This window comes from Pongo abelii, chromosome 11 (genome assembly GCF_028885655.2).
Source record: "Pongo abelii isolate AG06213 chromosome 11, NHGRI_mPonAbe1-v2.0_pri, whole genome shotgun sequence".
In the NCBI taxonomy this organism is placed as follows: Eukaryota; Metazoa; Chordata; class Mammalia; order Primates; family Hominidae; genus Pongo; species Pongo abelii.
In genome coordinates, this window is record NC_071996.2 from 61,615,093 (window position 1) to 61,635,743 (window position 20,651).

The window sequence follows — 20,651 nt, forward strand, 5'->3', positions numbered from 1 at the left end:
TAATTTTTCCCAGCGTTACTTCTGTTCTTATGCCCTATCTCTTCTGAGCTGTCCACCATAGATAGATCTTTGGTATTTATTCTGAGATAAGCAGATGACTTTCTTCACAGTATTCTCGGTTCTTCTGAAATTTTGTCTCCTGCACATAATTTATCTTCAAGGATGTGGCCAGTGCAGCACTGTTCTGACAGGCTTTTTCTTTTGAACATCCTGGCCATTGGCATTACATGCCTCTGATTATAACCAAATCTTTTTTTTTTTTCTTTTTTTTGCTTTGACAGTTACAAACTTTCCTGAGACAGGGTTTTGCTCTGTTGCCCAGGCTGGAGTGCAGTGGTGCAATTGTAGCTCACTGCAGCCAAACTTCTGGGCTAAAGCAATCCTCCCACCTCAGGCTCCCGAGTAGTTGGGACTACAGGCGTGTGCCACCACACTTAGCTCATTAAAAAAATTTTTAACATATTTCACTATGTTACCCAGGCTGGTCTCAAATTTGTGGCCTCAAGCATTTCTCCCACCTTGGCCTCCCAAAGTGATTACAGGCGTGAGCCCCTGTGCCCAGCCCAAACTTTTAATAACTGAGAGCCACCCATTCATTTATTTCTCTTTCTCTCTCATTGAGATACAGTGCCACAATTTTTAAGGTATTCTAAGCAGAGGAAAGAAATGGTGCTGGTTTGGTTTTTTGTGTTGTCAATGAAAGATTAAACTGCAGGAGGTTCTTAATACTTAATCTCATACAGTCCTACCCAGTAGCTGACTGATTAGACCCCTCTTATATGTTCCCTATAGTGTCTCAATATTCCCCTTCAGTGTATTTGTTCTTGTTTTGTTATTTTGTTTTCTCTCCAGATGTAAACAGGGGTCTCATTAATCCAGCTATCTACTAGGTTCCTAGCATGTTGCTGGAAATGAGAAATTAAGGGAAGAGAAGTGTTGCCACTGTCGAGTTGCATCGGGGGAGGGAACGTTCAGTTTATAAAGAAGCTATGCAGGATCCCCATTCCACATGGGCTTTGTCAAACCTTTCAATGTCTGTGTTGTAACCTCTTCCACGATGACAGAGTAGCACATTTCATGACATTGAAGCTGCGTTTTTCCTCTGCTCAAGCCAACATGTTCCTATAACTCAGCTGAGCATGAAAAGTGGCAACCGTAGGTGAAAGCAGAAGGAATTAGGAAGTGGCTGGTAAGTCCCTCTCATCCAGAAGACCCCAGCTCTGGAGACCATGCCTCCCACTCTGTTTTCCTGCAGGTTGCAAGGGCTGTAGAGGGATGAGAGGGAGGCACTGCTGTTGACAGCGTTCATCTGTTCTCTCTCCTTCCATGACATGCAGAATTAGAACCTGTTGCCAAGGGACACGCTGGAGGTGTGGTAGGGAGGAGAAGGAAAAGACGCAAGAATTTCCTCTCCAGGCAGACTGTAGCCACAGGTCTTTGAAGAGGCAGGAGTGGTGGGGACAGAAAGGGGAAGAGCTTCCTCTTAAATCAATACAGGGTGTGCAGGTTCCACTGCCTCTTCACAGAGCAGGTTATCTATGACTCAGTTGTGGTTCTGTGATTGCTGGAGTAGGGGTGTGCCTTTTTCCATCTGAAGAACATGCCTGTTTTTATAAGGTGTAGCCTGGGAATGGCAGCTTTTGGGCATCGTAAGTGTTTCACAGAGTAAAGTATTCAAGAGCACCATGACCCTAGTTGGGCGGAGATGAAGATGAGATACCTTGGCTTCCTGCTTTGGAAGACCTAACAGTGGCTTGTAAAACAGGCTGGTGAGGACCCATGCTCCCAATTACATAGGGCCTGGAGAAGGCAGGAAGAGGCTTTCCATTTAATTTTCCATTTTAAGTAGTTTAATATTTGTCAGCCAGTAGACCTGGGGTTGGAATGGCAGAGGCTTTGGGGGTGGACTGGTACAAAGTGCACACAGCTGCCGAGGCCTTGCAAGCTTTGGGCAGCTGTGGGCTCAAAGCAGGGTTCCATGTACAGTATTCGCATGGTTTATTCAGAGCAGTTTGGGGAAATTTCAGACAGTGCTAAACCATCCTTTAAAATTCCTGGAACTTTCTTTACTCTTTAAGCTGATTCGCATCATGTTGGTTATATTTAATCTAAATATTTTTGTCCAGCAGATGCAGGGACAGGAAGCTTGTGTTCCCACATGCCCAGGCACCCAGTTTAGAAAGAAATATAAAGTATGTGTTTTCATCAGGACTGCCACAGGGTGCCCTGCCTGTGTTCTGTTTCCACTGCTTAGGAGGAGAAAGGGCAGGCTAGTAACCAGTAGAAGAATTTACTGGGCCCCCTCCAGTCTTCCTCTCTGGAAGCCAGGGCTTAGTAAACCCCTCCTGCCCCCTGTTTCAACTGTATTATGTTATCCAGAGGGGAGTCCCGCTTTATCCTCTTTCAGGAGGTCCAAGTTCTTCTGACATAAATGTCTTTAGAAGTATAATAATTCTGTCATGTAGAAATACTGTCTAAGCTGAATGGGATTAACTGAATTCCCTATGATTATCTTTTTTATTTTTTTAAGTGAACTCCCTTACTCTTTACATGTTAAAATCATTGGCATTACCTAGAAGTTAGTGTCTGATTTTCAAATTTGCAATGTGAAAGTCTTCTCAAGGTGAAACCCAACTGTACCCAATCACCATAAAATAGCTTTCAGTTACTTACTGTGAAAAGAAAAACTTTACAGAGTATGCTTTTAAAGGTGTTTCCTCCTTGTCTGAGAAAACATTTTTTCTTAGTGACATTCTTTTGAATATGACTTGCTTCCAACTGTTACAAATGGAAACTGTAAGCTGTATTAATCCCAGTTTAGAAAGAAATATAAAGTATGTTTTCATTAGAATGTGTGAAAACCAATCTGATTTTCAAACAAAGCATCACTGAAAATAATGTGTTTTAAAGTGCTTTGAGATAAATTTAATTTTTGTTTATGTACATATCGTGATAAAATTTTAAGTGTGTGTATTAGTTTCAAGAAAATAGGCTATTTCTGCATTTAGGAAGAAAGAGGATAGAGCCTGGATGAGAAGAAACAAAGAAAACCCAGCTTTCCTATCAGAATAAAAAGAAATCCTTCCTATCCATTAATGATAGATGTGCAGAGGGGAAGGACTTATTCTGGCTGAGGGAGGGGCCGTTAAGTCAGTCACTCTCTCCATTCGTCTTTTTAATCTGCCTTTACCTGTTGAGATGTGTAATCTCCAGAGTATTTTTGTAGTGTCCTGAATCGGCCTCCTTTGGAGAAATGGTGCTAGGACAGTTCCATGAAGGGAGGGGACCCTGAGGGAACAGTGGCTGCCTCTCCCCAGCTGGGTGTGTCTGCCACACAGAGCAGGTATGTCATCTACCTGCCCGGCTCTCAGCACCTGAGCTGGCAGGCATGAGCCGCCACATTCCACCTGGCTAGGTGGCTTTCTGGGTGATTAAGTGCTCAGAATTGAAGCTCTTCTGAATGCCTTTCCTTTGCTTTCCTCATGCTTACATTTGTTTTCTTCTTGCTCAGTTTGAAGCAGAGAGGCAGGTATGCATTTAGACAGGGGAATACCTTCGTAGAAACACTTCTGCAGAAGTAGCTTGCAGTAAAATATTAGACACCTGGTTAGTATCCTGCTAGAGTATCTTGCTAGAGTTTGATAATATTTATTTTTCTGCCTAGTTGCTTAGGATGTTTAAAAAAAAATTATCACGGGCTGACTTTTATCTTCCTTTGACTCTCTCCTACCTCCTGCTAGGCTTATAAAATGAAAGTGATTCCAGAGGTAGCTTTAGACCTTTTATTTCCTGGACTTTGTGTCCCAAGGGAGATAATCAGATGCAGAGGCACACAAAGATGAATTAATTGTACTTTATTTTCCTTTTTGACTTGTTGTAAATCCTACCCTTTTGATTTTATGCTAATACTGCTTTGTTGCCACCTGTATCGCCCTGCTCACTACTAAATTGAAATGCTTTGAAATTGATTTGGTAATAACTATTTAGACTGTTTCAAGTCTGGGTTAATATTCATTTTGCTACATTGCCTGCAATTTTTAAAATCATCCTTAATTATAGAAGGCTTTTTTTGTTAAATCTCTTGGGTGAAGAGAAGAATTTTTCTTTATGTATATAATTTGGTAATATGCTTAATGTGGGAAAGAAATTCTTGGCAATGATTTGAGTCAGCAAAGAGCCTGCTGTACTTTTATTCAGACTGTAGTTGGATTCTTCAGGCTGTTCTATTGGTGTAGCAAGCATTTATTGGTGCCTACTGTGTACCAGGAGCAAGCATGTTCAGTACTGGGACAATAAAGATAAGGCACAGCATCTATTGTCAAAACTTGTCCACTTGTGGGACTACAAAATGGTCTTCTGTTCTGTGGAGAGTCTGAGCAAGTTGTCAATTACTGAGAAGAATTTAAGACATGACAGTGATTGATACCTCTGACGGAAGATGTATGCTGTGGGTGCATAATGATACCACTAATCGAACTCTTTTCCAAAGTCTGGAAAAGGGTCATTAGACTGTGTGAGAAGCTCCAGTGTCTGTGCACAGGTTATGTGAGGCTTTACCAAAACACTGTGCTTTTTCTGGAAAATGTCATGTTATTTAAGTCCTTAGACTTGTCTCCGGAGACTGTTCTTCTCAGTTGGGCAGTGTGGTGGGTCCCATCCTCCCCGTCCAGCACCACCTGCTCCCAGCCATTCCTTTAGGTGTTTCCTTAGTTGAAGGGCCTGATGAATGTGGCTGGGAATGTGCGGCTTGGGCCCCTGGCCTTGCTGCATGTCATAGCAGAGCATGCCTTGCGCAACACAGGTGAGCGCCGAGCTAGAAATTTCGTACAGAGATCTGGCTGTCACAAGCCAGCACACAGGGCTCCCAGAGCAAGGCCAGAGAGGGAGCAGGGCCCTGTGGCACATTGGATGGGGCTGGGCGGTTGCAGAAGGAGAAGCCAGAAGTCTCCTGAAGCTGAAGGTTACCATGCAGGGTTGGGGCAGGGGTCCCACCTGGGACATTCTGTTGGCATTCCAGGCAAGGTGGCTTAAGTGCCTTCACTAGACCCCTCAGGTTAAAAGCTGTGGCCGCAGGTGAACCAGGGACTTTGTTCTCTGTGGTTGGTTAGTTTGCAGGTGGTCGGGCCTAGGTAGGGGTGGAAATAAAAGTACAGTCTGGCATTTCTGGCCAGAAAGGTTTAAGGCAGGCCAGTTTCATTGTGCAGGCTTTCCCTTACACACTTGGGAAAATCCAAAATGTGGCCTGGCGGACTGAATGCCTGCTGGGTGTGAGGTGTGGGTGCACAAGAGAGGGACGCCACCTGTCAGCCAAAGAGGCCTACAGACTTCTGCGCTCATTGCCTTGACTTGTCTCTGATCTTTTCCTGATCAGACTTCCTCTGCAGTGGTGAAACCTAATTCGGAAAGTTCTTAGTCACAGGAGGCAGTCTCGCTACAGTAGTGGGCTTTTCCTTTTCTATTCACTTCTTCCTTTCATCCACTTTTATGAGCGGCCATTATGTTCCTTTCTTGTTTGATCCTTAATTCATTGGTCCAGTGTTTTAACTTTAAATTCTTCCTGTCAACCACTAAGCTAAATACAGAGGTTAAAAAATGTTTGCTTTTTAAGTGCTACTTTATTTTTCTTCAGTTGTGTGGGGAGGAAAACATTCCTGAGCATTCATGATGCCTGAGGCACTTGACATATGCCCTTATGTCTAATTTTCTCTGCAACCCAGGGAAGGACAAATCACTCTCTTCAGAGAGTCCTCATCTTGAAAATGGGGAATGCAAGACAGTCTATAACGTTCTGGGAGAAAATATCCATTTGTGATTTTTTTATCCTCTCAAAATGCATATTTTCTATTATAATAGTATATGTACATAATTTATAGTACATGTATTTGGGATATATGCCAAGTCTTGTCTTAATAGTATGGTATGATCAGAGCAGTGTAGAGAGGCCGGGCATGGTGGGTCACACCTGTCATCTCATCACCATGTGAGGCTGAGGTGGGAGGATCGCTTGAGCCCATTAGTTCAAAACCAGCCTGGGCAACATAGGGAGATTTTGTTTCTACAAAAAAATTTAAAAATGAGCCAGAGGTGCTGGTGGTGCATGCCTGTGGTCCCAGCTACTCAGGAGGCTGAGGTGGGAAGATCGTTTGAGCCCGTGAGGTCGAGGCTGCAGTGAGCTGTCATTGCACCACTGTACTCCAGCCTGTGCAACAGAGTGAGACCCTGTCTCGAAACAAAAAAAACGTGTAGAGCCCCATTCTAGAATAGAGTGGGACTTAGGGCATTCTGGGGCTTTCCTGTCCATAGGGCTGTTAATGAGAGTCAGTGAGTTGAACTGCAAAAAGAACTTAGAATGAAGCCTGGCATATAGTAAACAGTATTCCAATATTCATCTTCGCCACTGTTGTGATTTCTTAAGGATCATTACTTAATTCCTCACCAGTGAATTTGAAATGCTCAAAACAGACATGTAATAAACCAAGATTTTTCCTTTTCCGTGAAGGTATGAGTTGGGGAAAGTATGAAATAGGGCAAGAGAAAAGATGCATGGAGGAGTCACATTCATAAGACTGTATTCTTCTTATAAGTGGGCAGAAAGCTTTACTCCTAAGTTTCCTGATAGCTAGTGGAAAGAGAGAAAACACATGTGGAAGGTGGTGTTTATAAAGACAAAAATGTCCAGTGCCCAAAATGGTACCTGGTCTGGAGACACATACCTCCTTGTGGACCCCCTAGAGGGGAGAAGCCAAGGTTGCAGCAAGCCCCTTGCTCTTTTCACCTCTTGTCTTCTCTGTAGCTCAAAGAGAAGGTCCTGATGAATTATTTGTGGCATATGTTTGGTATCGCTGGCCCTTAGTTCCTAAACAATTCTGGGCTAATACTGTAGTCGGGTTACAGTTAGCTTTCTCCTTGATGTTCATTTAAGCCTATAACTTGATTTGGATCCCACCAAACTACCTATAGGGCCCTGGACCTACACTGATTTTATTTTTCTTTTGCTGATTCTATTTTAAGTGTCCATTCAACATAGAACCTTCAGAAGGCAAGGGGTAAAGTTGGATCCTAGCACTTTAGGAGGCCAAGGTGGGTGGATTGCTTGAGCTCAGGAGTTCGAGACTAGTGTGGGCAACATGGCGACACCGTGTCTCTACAAAAAATATAAAAAATTAGCAAGGTGTGGTGCCTGTAGTCCCAGCTACTTAGGGGGCTGAGGTGGGAGGATCACTTGAGCCTTGGAAGTTCGAGGCTGCGGTGAGCTGAGATAGCACCACTGCACTCCAGCCTGAGCAAGAGAGTGAGACCCTGTCTCAAAAAAAAAAAAAACACTTTCGGAAGGTGAAGAAAGAGTGCAGTTGTATTTCAGAGTCTTGCAGAGCAAAGCATTTGATGACTGAGTGGATGACTTTTTAACAAGGCAGACTTCATGAACTTTTAGCCACAGATAATTAACTCCTTTTATGTATTGAGCACCGTGCAAGCAAATGGTGTTTTAAAAATACGCTGTATGTGTAATCAGAAGAATTGGTATTAGCTATACCACCAATTGTGCATACACATACGTGTGTGTGTATGTGTGTGTGTGTGAGAGAGAGAGAGAGATCAGGTTCTCTGGAGCCTTTTATCTCTATAAGGCGGGGTTGATGGTTCTCAGCCTATCTGCCTCCTCTCATGGGATGTGATCAGGTATACACCCTGTTATATTAAGAAAGTGAGCCAGGTGCAATGATGTGTGCCTGTAGTCCCAGCTACTTGGGAGGCTGATGCAGGAGGACTGATTGAGGCCAGGAGTTTGAGACCAGCCTGGGCAGCATAGTGAAACCCCATATTATTCGAAAAAAAAAGTGTTTTGGAAGTATTCTACGCCTGTACACTAGTACAAAGGAAGATAAGACACTGTCCTTGGGACTAAACGGAATGTAACACTAAATTGTGAGGCACAGCCTAACCTCACAGCTTTATAAAATTTAAGGCCTGATAAGTCGCTCAGTTTCAGAGTGCTCTGTGTTGCGAGGGTGGCTGAGACCCAGTTTGGATGACGATAGCAAGCTGTAATTGACAAAAGCTGCCATCTATACTAGTCCAAAGAACAAAATGCTAGAATTTTTAAATTATTAAGCAACTATAAACATTAGCCAGTCTCTGGGAAATGTCAAATAGCACTTTTTAGAGATTTTTTTTTTTTTTTTTAAAGTCATCACAGTTAAGATGCTGCCCTTGTTGTGTACGTGTACCCACAAGCATTCTTGAGAGTGATTGACTGGGTTAACCTGATTAGGAGTTTGAATTTCTGTAAGCTTGGAAGAAAGAAAGATGTTGTTTATTGGAAGAACCAGCTTTCTCTTCTTGGGGACTCCGGGGCTGCCATGTTTGGTGGTGTTCTTAGGTTGTACAGGGAAGCCAGACTGATTTGGCCTTCATCTGCTCAGCTGGATCTGCTTCAGGGCTCAGATGGAGCTGAACCAAGATGAGAGTGTCTGGGCTTCCAGCTGTGTAGGCTACATCTGATATTGAATCCCAGGAAGGAGTGTTCGTGGAGTGGCTTCAGATTTCCCAGCCTCCCTGCCTCTGAGAACCCTGGGACATGTGGACCGTGGAATGCCTCTCTCACAGGAACTTTGTGAGGGCAGCGGAAGGGCTGCCTCTTCTTCCTCACTAGTCTCCTTCATATAAACACTGACCTTACAATATGTTCATTTCTAAATTGTTACCCCATCTGGGACTTCTCTTCACAGTGACTGCTCCTGCAGCTGAGCCCTTCCTCCCCCACCCCTTTTCCTTCCTCTCCCTGCCAGGACCTGAGTGTTGCCCCTCCGCCCCCTCTCCCCACCGATGAGATGCTGGGCACAGTGTAGGGCACATGTCTGCCAGTGAGAGCCACACCTTCCACCTGTCCTGCCATCAGGAGCTCTGACCTGGCCTTCCCAGCCATCCTCAGCTGCTCCATGGGTCCCTGAGGTCCTGATTGCAGTGCTGTCACTTGTAACAGGAAGTGAGCTAAGTCCTTATTTCCCCTGCTTGAGGTCCTAGTTAGGACTCAGATCTTTGGGGTTTGATTCAGAAGTGCTTGGCACTTAGGGAGAGCACTTTGACTTTTGGTTTAATTTTTCAGTTTACAAATACGTGCTCTCCAATGTAACAGCCACAAAAATAAAACTAAACAAATCCCCTATCTCCCTAGCCTGGAACTCTTCCTGTCACTTGAGTGTTGGAGTAGCCTGTGAACCTAACTTATTACAATATGTCTGAGAAAAGCATTTTGAGTTGCAAACGCTGGATTTAAATGTGAAGGTTTGTAACACCACAATCTGTGTTATGGAATGGCCCGCATTTTTATGCTTCAAGCTTATTAACAGGATTACCATTAATAATTACCATTATAAGCAATAAACTTACCAATAAATTAGACCACTCCTGAAAAACATTAGCCCACTTCTAGCATATAGCAAACCTTCAGTAAATGCTAACTTCTGCTGTCAACACCACCATTGGCACTTTTATGATGGAAAGAGTCATACTTGCTATGCCTATGTTCATATAAATGGTCTATTTAAAAACACAAGGAAGGCTGTGATTGATTCCAAAGAGGTGGAGGTATGGTTTAATACTGCTGATGGAACACTGGCAAATGCTGGGAATCATAACGATGGGCACCCAAAATCAGATCCTAAACTCTGGTAAGTGAGATTAAGTGTAGTGTCTCTGACCACAAATGGAATTGAAGTTTATTCATTTGCTCATTCATTCAATTAGCAAGCATTTATTGAGGACTTATTATGTGCTGTGCTGTGCTATTCAGAAAAGGAAAAGATCGCCGTGGATACCCTAGGGAAGGCTTCAGCATTTATGTGGGATTTTTAAAAATAGGCAACCAGAGAGGGTGATAAGTCCAGGCTGCAGCAGCAGGAGGAGTAAAGACAGTTAGAATTGTGACAGTATGTCCTGTGGCCACTGCAAGGAAATAGTTTTGTCTTTACTTCTAAACCGTAAAGAATATAAACAAAGTTAAACCCTTCAGACCCTTTGATCCTAAATAATTTACCAGCCTTCTGATACAGTGTGTATCATCTTGGTGTGTGGCTAAAGCAGCCTGATCCAGGAGCTGGGTTCTGGATGCACTTTGGCCCTGTGCACTCCCATTTAACAGGCTTGGAGTTGAGGGCCTAGGTGACTGGAATCCAGATAGGGAAAGAGGCATCGGTGTACATGGCCCCTGTTCTCAAGGACGCAGCCAGTATTAGTTCTAACAGTGGGGCGGTGTGAGTGGCCCAGGTGATGATGACCTGTGGTTGCAAGGGGATCCCGTATGGCTCAGCGTCTTTAAATTAGAAGTGACTCTTTGTAGAAGCTATGTAGGGTGAGTATTGCTTCTCTCTTTGACCATGTTCTTTCTGCTCTTTTGCCAAGATGTTTACAAAAGGTCTTTTGTACCTTTTTTCTGTGCTGGTTTGTTTTCTTGGAGATTAAATGTGAATTCTGCAGTCATAGGATACCTTCTCCTGCTGGTGCTTCACCTGCGCTGGATACGGGAAGGTTTTCCATTTTGTGCTGCTGAGGAAATAATAAGTCAGTCTCTCTGGATCATCTTGAACGGATGTTATAAGCTTTAAGGGTCAAATTCTCTGTTTGACTTTGTAATTGTATTTTTGTTTCTAAAGATTTTCTCCTGCACCATTTCTGCATTAACCATTCTGTTGTTCATTCCCGCTCCCCCACCCCCAACAAATGTTATTAATTTGGAAAGAATATTTAAAGGTTCAAAGGAATTTAATGAGACATGAATTCTTTTGTGAGTAATCTTTGTTAAAAAGAGAGGATATGTTATCTCCAAGTTACATAATTTTACTCTTAACTCTGATACTTTTTAGACAATTTTTTCATTATCTTCCTATCAGAGTTTTTCCCTCGCTCCTCTTCTCTGTAGAGTGATTTAGCAGCTTATTTCCCCTGGTAAGCCACATTCTTCTAATTTACCAAAATACGTTGTATGGAACATACTTTGATAAAAATCTGTGTGGACTGGAAAACTTTCCATTGATCCTGGGGAGGGCAGTGTGCATGTTTTAACTCTTCAGCCCCAGCTGTGCCTGGCCTCCTTCAAAGTATTTTGGTCTTTCATTTCAGCCACAATTACAAGTTCATCCGAAAATGATGACCGGAGTGGCTCCAGTTTGGAATGGAATAAAGACGGAAGCTTAAGATTAGGGGTTCAGAAGGGAGTGCTTCATGACCGCAGGGCAGATAACTGCTCCCCAGTGGCAGAAGAGGAGACCACCGGGTCAGCAGAGAGCACGCTGCCCAAAGCAGAATCCTCAGCTGGAGATGGTCCAGTCCCTTATTCTCAGGGCTCCAGCTCACTAATAATGCCACGGCCCAACTCAGTTGCAGGTAAGGCCACACCTTTCCCTGGAAGGATTATCTCAGGGAGACCAAGGTGCCCTGTGTTCACTGTCTTCACATGGGAAGACACTCCAGACACAAGCCAGCTTCGTGGCCCTGGGTCAGGCACTTACGTTTTCTAAGCCTCAGTTTACTAACCTGTAAACACAATAAGGCTGTATTTAATGGTCTTTAAGTGATCCTTCTGCTCTGGAATTCTTTAAATCGATTATTTGGACTATCGGGCTCTTTGTATATAAGAGAAGAAAGTATAAAAACTCTCCTCTCGGTTTTTGTTGTTTTAAGCCTTAGAAAATTCATTACTGTTTATTACTTCCTGGTAAATGGGAATTGTTGAGTGAGTTTGTTAATATCAGCTCGAGGAACTTCTTACCAAACTTACAAACTTATTTTTGTCTAATTGAGGCCGATCGTACAGGCAAGAGGGCCGAATTTCTGTACAATTTAGTTAAAATGGAGCTCACAGCTTAAAATGTAAGCAGTGGAAGTAGGAGCTCTCAATCAAGGAAATGAAAATATTCGAGATACACATGCTTTACCAAGATGCAGCAGCTGGAACAAAGAAGAAAGCACAAAGGCTGGCAACTGTCAATAGTCAGACTGGTCGCCAGGTGTGTGTCAAGCAAGGAGAATACAGTCAGTCCCTTGTATCTATAGTTCCACATCTATGGATTCATTCAGCCATGGAGCAGAAATACCCAAGGAAAAAAATCGATAAAAAATAATAAGAATTTAAAAATACAGTCTCACAACTATTTACATTGTATTAGGTATTATAAGTAATCTAGAGATTATTTTAAATATATAGGAGGATATTTGTAGGTTATGTGCAAATATTACACCGTTTTATAGAAGGAACTTGAGCATCCGAGGATTTCGGTATCCTCAGGGGGCCCTGGAAGTGATCGCCAGTGCATAGTGAAGGATGACTATAGCTCCAGATGGGTAGGGAAAGGAGCTCTCTGCATCTGAGCTGTGGGGCCTGTTTTTAAGGTTTCTAGTTTCTAAACTCCATGCCCTGTGCTGAATTTAGAAGAGGAACTTGCTACAGTCATTCTTTATCAGTGTAGCACTTAACATTTCTCTTCTACTAATGCAGGGACCCAGATTCTCCGCTCCTACATCAGAGAATTTCTCTGTGATTTATACTATGCTTTCAGGATGTGGTGGGTCACTCTGGTGGTTGTTGGGTGTTCTTTTACAATGGGACTCTGAAGTAGCTGATAAATAAGTGGCCCTAATGAAAAAGTTCTGAGGCACAACTCTAATTCACTTTAAAAGGAAGTGAAATGGCCTTGTTCCAGAAGAGGGATTTGGCATGTCTGCCAGAGAGAAATACTAGAGAACATTATACGAGTTGACTGATAGTCCTTCCACAAGCTTTCCTGTCCTCCCACCACTGTCCCACCACTTTAACAGAGTATGTGGCACCCAAGGTGCTTTAGACCATATTTACCTAGTTATGATGAATGGGTCATTTGTATTATCCCAGAACTTGATCACTTTATTGACTTCAACAAAAATAGTGAACTTGTGCTCAATTTAATGAAGCTATTTTAAAATTAGGAAACATTACTGTGTTAATTTTAACAGTGTTAAAAGCATCCCATTTGGGGTTGTTTTCTGCTCGATGTTCTTTATGGGTCTCCTGCCATGTGAAGTGACAGTGGGTGTGAGCTGAGCTTTTCCAGGAGGCTGCCGTGATTATAGAGCAGAGCTTTCTGATTTCTGCTGTGTGCATTCATTAGCTTCTGCGTGTGCCCTTGAGCTAGACCTCCTGTGGAATGGGAGGGTTTCACCTCTAGATTTGAGCAAAGTCTACCTGGCCTAATGGGTTTGCTCATTTCTTCTATGCTGCATGTTTTTTAAACTAAATGCATATTTTGAAAGGACGTGAGCAAAGGCCTATTTCATGATATCTTTTAACAAGCTAGGAGTCTGGTAGATTCTTCATTGCCTCCCTTCCTGCCCCTGAGGTTGAACCTCAGTTAAGAGGAAATGGCACGATTTTTCAAGTACCGTTGAAGAGTAAGATTCAGGTTGTATAGACTCTATGCAGCACTATTTAGTGATTAGAAGGCAGGCTGCTACAAACAGGGCAGCAGAGAACACTCAGAAGAATCAGAATAATATGTGAAGGACCGTATACAGAAATCTCGTAGAATATTTGCATGTTATGATCCAGGTAAGCAAATTGCCCTTTGGTGGGAAAGGTGTTTTGGCATATGAGGACTGGCAGGTAAAGGAAGGGTGATGCCAGGCCTCTGTTCACAGTCTCCCCATGGGGCTGGCCCCTAGGGAATTGGGTGCAGAACTTCTTCCTAAGGTCCTTTACTGAGCTTGCTACAGAGAACTGGAATTGTCTGTTAACCATGTAGTACAGTGATAGGTGTTTTTATTTTTATTTTTTGACAAAGATTATAAAAATAAGTTGGCTAGGTTTAAAGATTATTTCACTATACAGATTTTCTTTGTAAAGATATTTGTTAGAGTGGGATTGGTTTGGACAACTATATATCACATCAAAATGCATGACATGGACATCTCTTTCCTTTATTAAAAACAGACCTAGAAACCTTTAAAGGTATGTTTTAAATCATAAAGAAGTTGGGTAATGAGTTCTATTTTTTTCTATTTTTTTCCTTTCAAAATACTTTCTGAGTGGATTATAGAACACTGTGTTTAATTTTCCAGGAAACAAGCATGATTGCTATCCAGTTTTCCTAAAACTGGTCATTGCCCTGGACTTATTGGCATGGACTTTCCATAGGTCAGACCACAACTTTAGCAAATGTTCTCTTTGTTCAGCTTAGAGATGTCTCCCTCTGCCTTGCCTCACCAAGCCCACCCTCACCAAAAAACACTTTCCTCCACATCTTGAAATGTGCTTCTCATCCAGATGTTAGATATAGTGTGTGTGTGTGTGTTCACAACAAGTATATAATTAATTTCACTGTAGAGATTCTAGCAGTGGGTTTATTGTAGCATGAAATTATTGCTTTACCTTTGGGTTTTTTGGGCCCTGAGTAGTGTCTAGGATTTTGAAAGCATTTATGGGTAAATACTGAATGTGAGTCTGACTTTTGCATAGGTAACAACTGAGAATCTACTGTAGGCATGCCTGAGAGGGCAGAGTGGCCCAAGTTACCTGCTCAGAGGGTGGGGAGCACCTGGACACATAGCTAAGCCACTGAAATCTCCCTGCCCTATTCACTGGCACCTCTATTGGTGGCTTCGAAAATGCCTCAGAAAGCTGAGATAGTTGGCAGGTGGTGGCTTATGGCCCTGCTGCAGCTTTCAGCTCGGCTTAATCGTATTTGAAATTGAGAATTAGTCAAGAGCTGTGGAAGTGCTGAGGCTGCTCTGTTGCAGATTTTGGTGCCGAAGCTCTAGTGACTGGGAATCTGAAAACAGGCCTGTGGAATCTTACCATCTCCTGCACCTGTTTAGATACAATCTAGGGCATTTTTGCAATCCTTTATTTGGAATGTCTTTTATGGTCACATAATTTTAATCCTTTCAGTTGTTATAAATTTATAAACTGTTAGTTCTAAGGAGTCAGGGGAAGAAAGGGAAATAGGCAACACTTTTGAGGCTCTAAAGCATCTTTTTATTCTCTAGGGCTGCAGCATTATGTCAGATGTTCATGACTGTTCTGGCTCTGAAATGAATTATGGGTTATGAATATGGCTGCCTGCCCCTTCTACCTGTGCCTTGGTGGGTGCATTCACCATGAGGCATGTGAGGAGAAGGGTCTCAGTGCTCAGGCAGGAGCCTAGAAAATGTTCCAAGCTGTGTTACTGTAGGGAGGTAAGAAGGTTGGGGGAAGACAGTGTAGTCCCGTTGGCCCTCCGGGAGGTTTTATACACCCTAGTTATGAAGGGCCTAGAGAGAAGCTAGAGGCTGTCCTTGGATTACTGTACATTCGATCCATTTAAAAGCCCCAACATGGAATTAGCTGAGTCTTTCTAATGGGAAAGATTTGCGTGGTAGCTGGCAAAGTGCATAGAATATTCACTTAAATGTGTATACACTGTGGATATGCACCAGGAGGATACAGAGGCATAGGTGCATGCTGTCGTGAAGTCAAGGTTTCAGGTGTTTCTTGCTGGCTGGGAGGATGAGTAGGCAGGGCACATGTTGGTTTGCCCTTTGGAGGATGCAGCAAGAGGGGATATGCCAACACAGTCAGGCCTGGAGCCACCCAGGTGGCTGTTGAATGAAGGAATGAGAGAGGATGATATGGATAGTGAGGAAGAGAAGGACTGAGATCTTAGTTGGGGGAAATAGGAAGGGTGCAGGTAGGACAGATGGCACTGGTCGGCAGCTGGATGCTGGGTCAGAGCCTGTTGGGCAGCCAGAGAGTTTTCAGAAGACAGGAGGCCCAACTCGACTTCTGTCCCCTGCACCTTGGTCCCACTGAAGATGTCCCCAGAGCTAAGAAGCCTTTACCCAGGCACTATGTCTCCGTCTAGGCTCTCATTTGCCCTCAAGTCACTGTATATTTTCTTGTCCTGAAAGATAATAATCTGACTAAAATCAACAGTACTTCATGTTGGGCTTAACCCATAAACCAAATTAGGTTAATTTTAGATTTTCCTTAATGTAATAACAGGAGGGGTTTTTAAAAGGCAAAAACGTGTACTATATACTTGTTTCTAAGATTTCTTGAGAATTAGCAAAATTATTTTGTGCTAGTTATTTTTGTAATCTAACTCGTATGAATGTTTGAGATCTTTTTTTTTTTTTCTTGAGACAGAGTTTTGCTCTGTCACTCAGCCTGGAGTGTAGTGACATGATCCTGGCTCACTGCAACCTCTGCCTCCCAGGTTTAAGCGATTCTCCTGCCTTAGCCTCACAAGTAGCTGGGATTTCAGAGACCTGCCTCCATGCCCAGCTAATTTTTTTTGTATTTTAGTAGAAATGGGGTTTCACCATGTTGGCCAGGCTGGTCTTGAACTCCTGACCTCAAGCGATCCACCCACCCCAGCCTCCCAAAGTCCTGTGATTACAGGCGTGAGCCACCGCACCCTGCTCTTTAATGCTTTATAACAAATACTTAGGTGATATGAGTCTTACTGACTTGGTCAGAGATAAACATAACTTATTTTTAGAATAAAAAATAACCAAAAAATGCGATATGATATAGAATGTGTATATAAGTCTACACATATATTTGAAGCTTAGGAATATGATTATACTATTACTACTGAGCCAACTTTTAGTGTTCTGGGTGCTGTGGAATTGTACACATAGAATCTGCCCATTTAATTAATAAGTTTGGAATTCCAAACAGCAGAAAGCTCCCCAGAGCTGCAGAGAAGAATCTAGCAGCATGCCACCTGCTTGTGGTGTAAGTACTGAAGCTTTGCTGTGTGCCACATGATTGTCAGATTTCCTCATCAAACAATTTATGGTGAATTCTGTCTCTTTCCAGGAATAATGGAGAATTCTGGCAACTCAGTCAACATAACTTTAAGAAAAAGAAGCATTTTGTTTTTACCACTTTTCAACTAATGATACTGCCAGAAAAATAAACTGGGGCAAACAATATCAAAATGATGTTTAAGTAAATTTTGTTGAAAGCCTGAACTGAATTACTTAGTGATTTATAAGTTATAGTCACTTAGGTATGAAATTTAAAGTCACCTTTGAAGATACTAAACTTCAGTTTAATATTACAGCAACAAGCTCAACCAAATTGGAAGATCTGAGTTATTTAGACGGGCAGAGAAATGCTCCTCTACGGACGTCAATTAGATTACCATGGCACAATACGGCTGGAGGTAGGGCACAGGAAGTTAAAGGTACTTATCCTCGCATCAGCTGCGATAATGGTTATGACGAACTCAGTCAGTAACTTTGAAAGTCTGTGATAACCAGCATTGAAGCCAACTGTGTTTATAACATGATGGAAAGTGTGTTTGTGCTAAAAGCATATGTGAGGTGTGCTAAGAGGTCATCCTCAACGGTTTGAAGCTTCTTCCTTTAAAATATCTGATTAACTTCCTTCTGGGATTGAAAAAGTAATTCTGCAGTAAATTATTTTGAAGTGAGGGGTAATTTAACACTCATTAGGTGTTTATTACTAACAAAGTATAAGCTTTGTTTCAATTCTTGGACTAGGCCAGGTGCGGTGGCTCATGCCTGTAATCCCAGCACTTTGAGAGGCCGAGGCGGGTGGATCACCTGAGGTCAGGAGTTTGAGACCAGCCTGGCCAACATGGTGAAACCTCGTCTCTATTAAAAATATAAAAATTAGCTGGGCATGGTGGCGGGTACCTGTAATCACAGCTACTTGGGAGGCTGAGGTAGGAGAATCGCTTGAACCCAAGAGGCGGAGGTGGCAGTGAGCTGAGATCGTGCCATTGCACTCCAGCCTGGGCAACAAGAGGGAAACTGTCTCAAAAAAAAAAAACAAAAACAACCCTTGGAATGTATTGACCATGTTCTCTGTCTACCTGTAACACAGTTGTGTGAGGTACACAGCAGCCTCACTGTACAGGCAAAGAGTCATCACACCTGGATGAGAGCAGAGCCCTATTTCTAGGGAAAACATGTTTCTGTTTTATTTATACAGCAGGGAAGAAACACGTCTTAAATGCAGTTCCAGATAAACCAATGAGACATGATTTGGCCCCTCACATGGCTTTCTCTAATCCTCTGTGTGTCTGCCTTGAGTCCTGAGAATAATTCAAAGCCATGACCAGACTAGACAGTAATTTCAATAGGACACTCTGTAGTGTCCTATTGGTCCAATAGATCCAATAGGGTATGGTAATTGAGGTATTATAGAAGTATTAATAGAACGAGATTGGAAATGCTTACAGACAGATCCTAGTGGGGGTAAAGCTAAGGATTTAATGTAACACACAAGCAATGATATTTGAGTTTCTTAGTTTATAAAACTATGACATTTTTCTAAAAATTTTTTTTTCTTCTTTTGAAGCACGATTTGCTCCCTACAAGCCACAAGACATTTTGTTGAAACCCTTGTTGTTTGAAGTACCAAGCATAACAACAGACTCTGTGTTTGTGGGAAGGGATTGGCTCTTTCACCAGATAGAAGAAAACTTGAGGAATACAGAACTGGCAGAAAACAGAGGCGCGGTGGTGGTTGGCAATGTGGGATTTGGGAAGACGGCAATCATTTCCAAGTTGGTGGCCCTGAGCTGCCACGGAAGCCGCATGAGGCAGATTGCTTCCAACAGCCCAGGTTCATCACCTAAAAGTACGTGCATGTTTAATTACTTGTCTAGTTTATTAACATAAGATAGATGGAGGAAATTGCTGTTCACATAGACATAAAATACCAATTTTCCTCAAGTTGTTGCAGCTGCTATATCAGGTTTGCCATCCTGTGTGAACTATTTGAATATGTCCCTCCGTCATGATGTGTATTCAGCTGTAAGCTGGGGCAAGGCCAGTGCTCCCTGATGTCCTCCTGAACTGTAACCCCCTCTTCCTTTAGATACAGGCAGAGATGGGCCAGTGAGGCCTGATCAAGTGCCCTGGAGAATTTGGGGCCCTAAGAGCAAGGGGTTGGGCTCCTGGCAGAACAAGCTCAGATGGACTCTAATGTAGAGTTCTTTTGTACCCTGTTTGGCACAGCCTTCGTCTTCTGTATTGGATTTTCCAAAATTATAAAGACATAGGATAGAGGAGCCAAATGTTTGACTATTTACTGTTTATTTCATATGCAATAAACCCACTCTAAACATGGTGAACAAGTGAATCATACGAGATTTTTAAGACACAAAAGAATTTAATAGGTCAGGAGCAGTGGCTCACATCTGTAATACCAACACTTTGGAAGGCCGAGGTGGGAGGATCACTCAAGCCCAGGAGTTTGAGACCAGCCTGAGCAACATAGGGAGACCTTGTCTCTACAAAAAATTAGCCAGTCATAGTGGTGCCCGCCTTTTGTCCCAGCTACTCAGGAGGCTGAGGTGGGAGGATCGCTTGAGCCCAGTAAATCAAGGCTGCAATGAGCTGGGATTGTGCCACTGCACTCATGCCTGTAATCCCAGCTTTGGGAGGCCAAGGTGGGCAGATCATCTAAGGTCAGGAGATTGAGACCAGCCTGACCAACATGGTAAAACCCCATCTCTACTAAAAATACAAAAATTAGCTGGGTGTGGTGGCGGGTGCCTGTAATCCCAGCTACTTGGGAGGCTGAGGCAGGAGAATCACTTGAACCCAGGAGGTCGAGGTTGCAGTGAGCCAAGATGGCACCACTGTACTCTAGCCTGGGCCACAGAGTGAGACTCTGTCTTAAAAAAAAAAAAAAAAAAGGAAAAAAAAATTTAATAGAGGAAACTGGAAACAGTAGATGGCTGTTCTCTAGGGAGGGGAACAGTTGGGTGGGAGACAGATGGGAACCTGTGCTCTCATGTGGACCTCTGAATTTTGGACCATGTTCACTCCTTGCTTATTAAGATATGCCCTGGTGCAAATCAAGAAATATATTCAATACCCCACCCTGCTCCTACTGTGATGTACATAATGAAATGGGTCTTTCTCTGCAGCCTCTGACCCCACTCAGGATCTTCCTTTCACCCCGTTGCTTTCACCGCGTTCTTCCACAAGTGCTTCCAGCACAGCTAAAACACCTCTTGGGTCTGTCAGTGCTGAAAACCAGAGACCAAGAGAGGATGCAGTGAAATATCTTGCTTCTAAGGTAATCTTTCCTGTTTTATGGGAGCCTTCCAGATAGAGAGATTTGCTAGTTTGGTTTCTGAGAAGTAAATTGGAAAAGGGAGCTTAAAACAGAGACAGCTGCTTAATGATAAAGTATAGCTTTTGATGAAATAGTGATAAAGTTCTCCAAGTAAAAGTGTGAATGACAGTAAGTATCTGTTTTAAGACATTGGCAGTGGACGTGATCCATCTTAAACAATGGATTGAAAGAGTTCCTCAAGGCAGCAGAAGGTAGCATGTGCACTCGCCACAAATTCATACTTATCTGCATGTGCTCTTCTTAATTTGGTACGTGAGCAGGAAATTGGGAGCTTTTGACTTGACCCAGACTTCTTCCCCTGCATTCTGTTGTCTGAGGCCTTTGGTTCCCTCAGCTTTCTGACAGATTTCTTGTGAAGTTGTAATAGAGCCTGCCTTGGCTAACTTTCCCTTCTTAAATTCATAATCATCAAGGTCTTTCTGAAGTTTTTCTTCTGCTTAGCACCCATCACTGGCTCACCAACCGCACTCCTGCATTAAAGCAGTTACATCCCTTGCTCCTAGTGAGCTACTTAAGT

General features: G+C 42.9%; 1 protein-coding gene across 15 annotated transcripts in view; it reads left to right on the forward strand.

The window, feature by feature from the left end:
- Positions 1 to 20,651, forward strand: part of TANC1 (tetratricopeptide repeat, ankyrin repeat and coiled-coil containing 1) — a 262,694-nt gene that overhangs the window by 182,462 nt on the left and 59,581 nt on the right. For 8 of the 15 annotated variants that reach the window (XM_024243336.3, XM_054548916.2, XM_054548922.2 and 5 more), the window contains 4 exons: positions 11,119 to 11,382; positions 17,079 to 17,201; positions 18,344 to 18,625; positions 19,923 to 20,074. In XM_024243336.3, coding sequence (XP_024099104.3) covers positions 11,119 to 11,382; positions 17,079 to 17,201; positions 18,344 to 18,625; positions 19,923 to 20,074 — 821 coding nt within the window. The remainder of the gene's footprint in view (positions 1 to 11,118; positions 11,383 to 17,078; positions 17,202 to 18,343; positions 18,626 to 19,922; positions 20,075 to 20,651) is intronic. The other 7 variants (XM_054548917.2, XM_054548918.2, XM_063712612.1 and 4 more) reach the window with 3 other exon arrangements.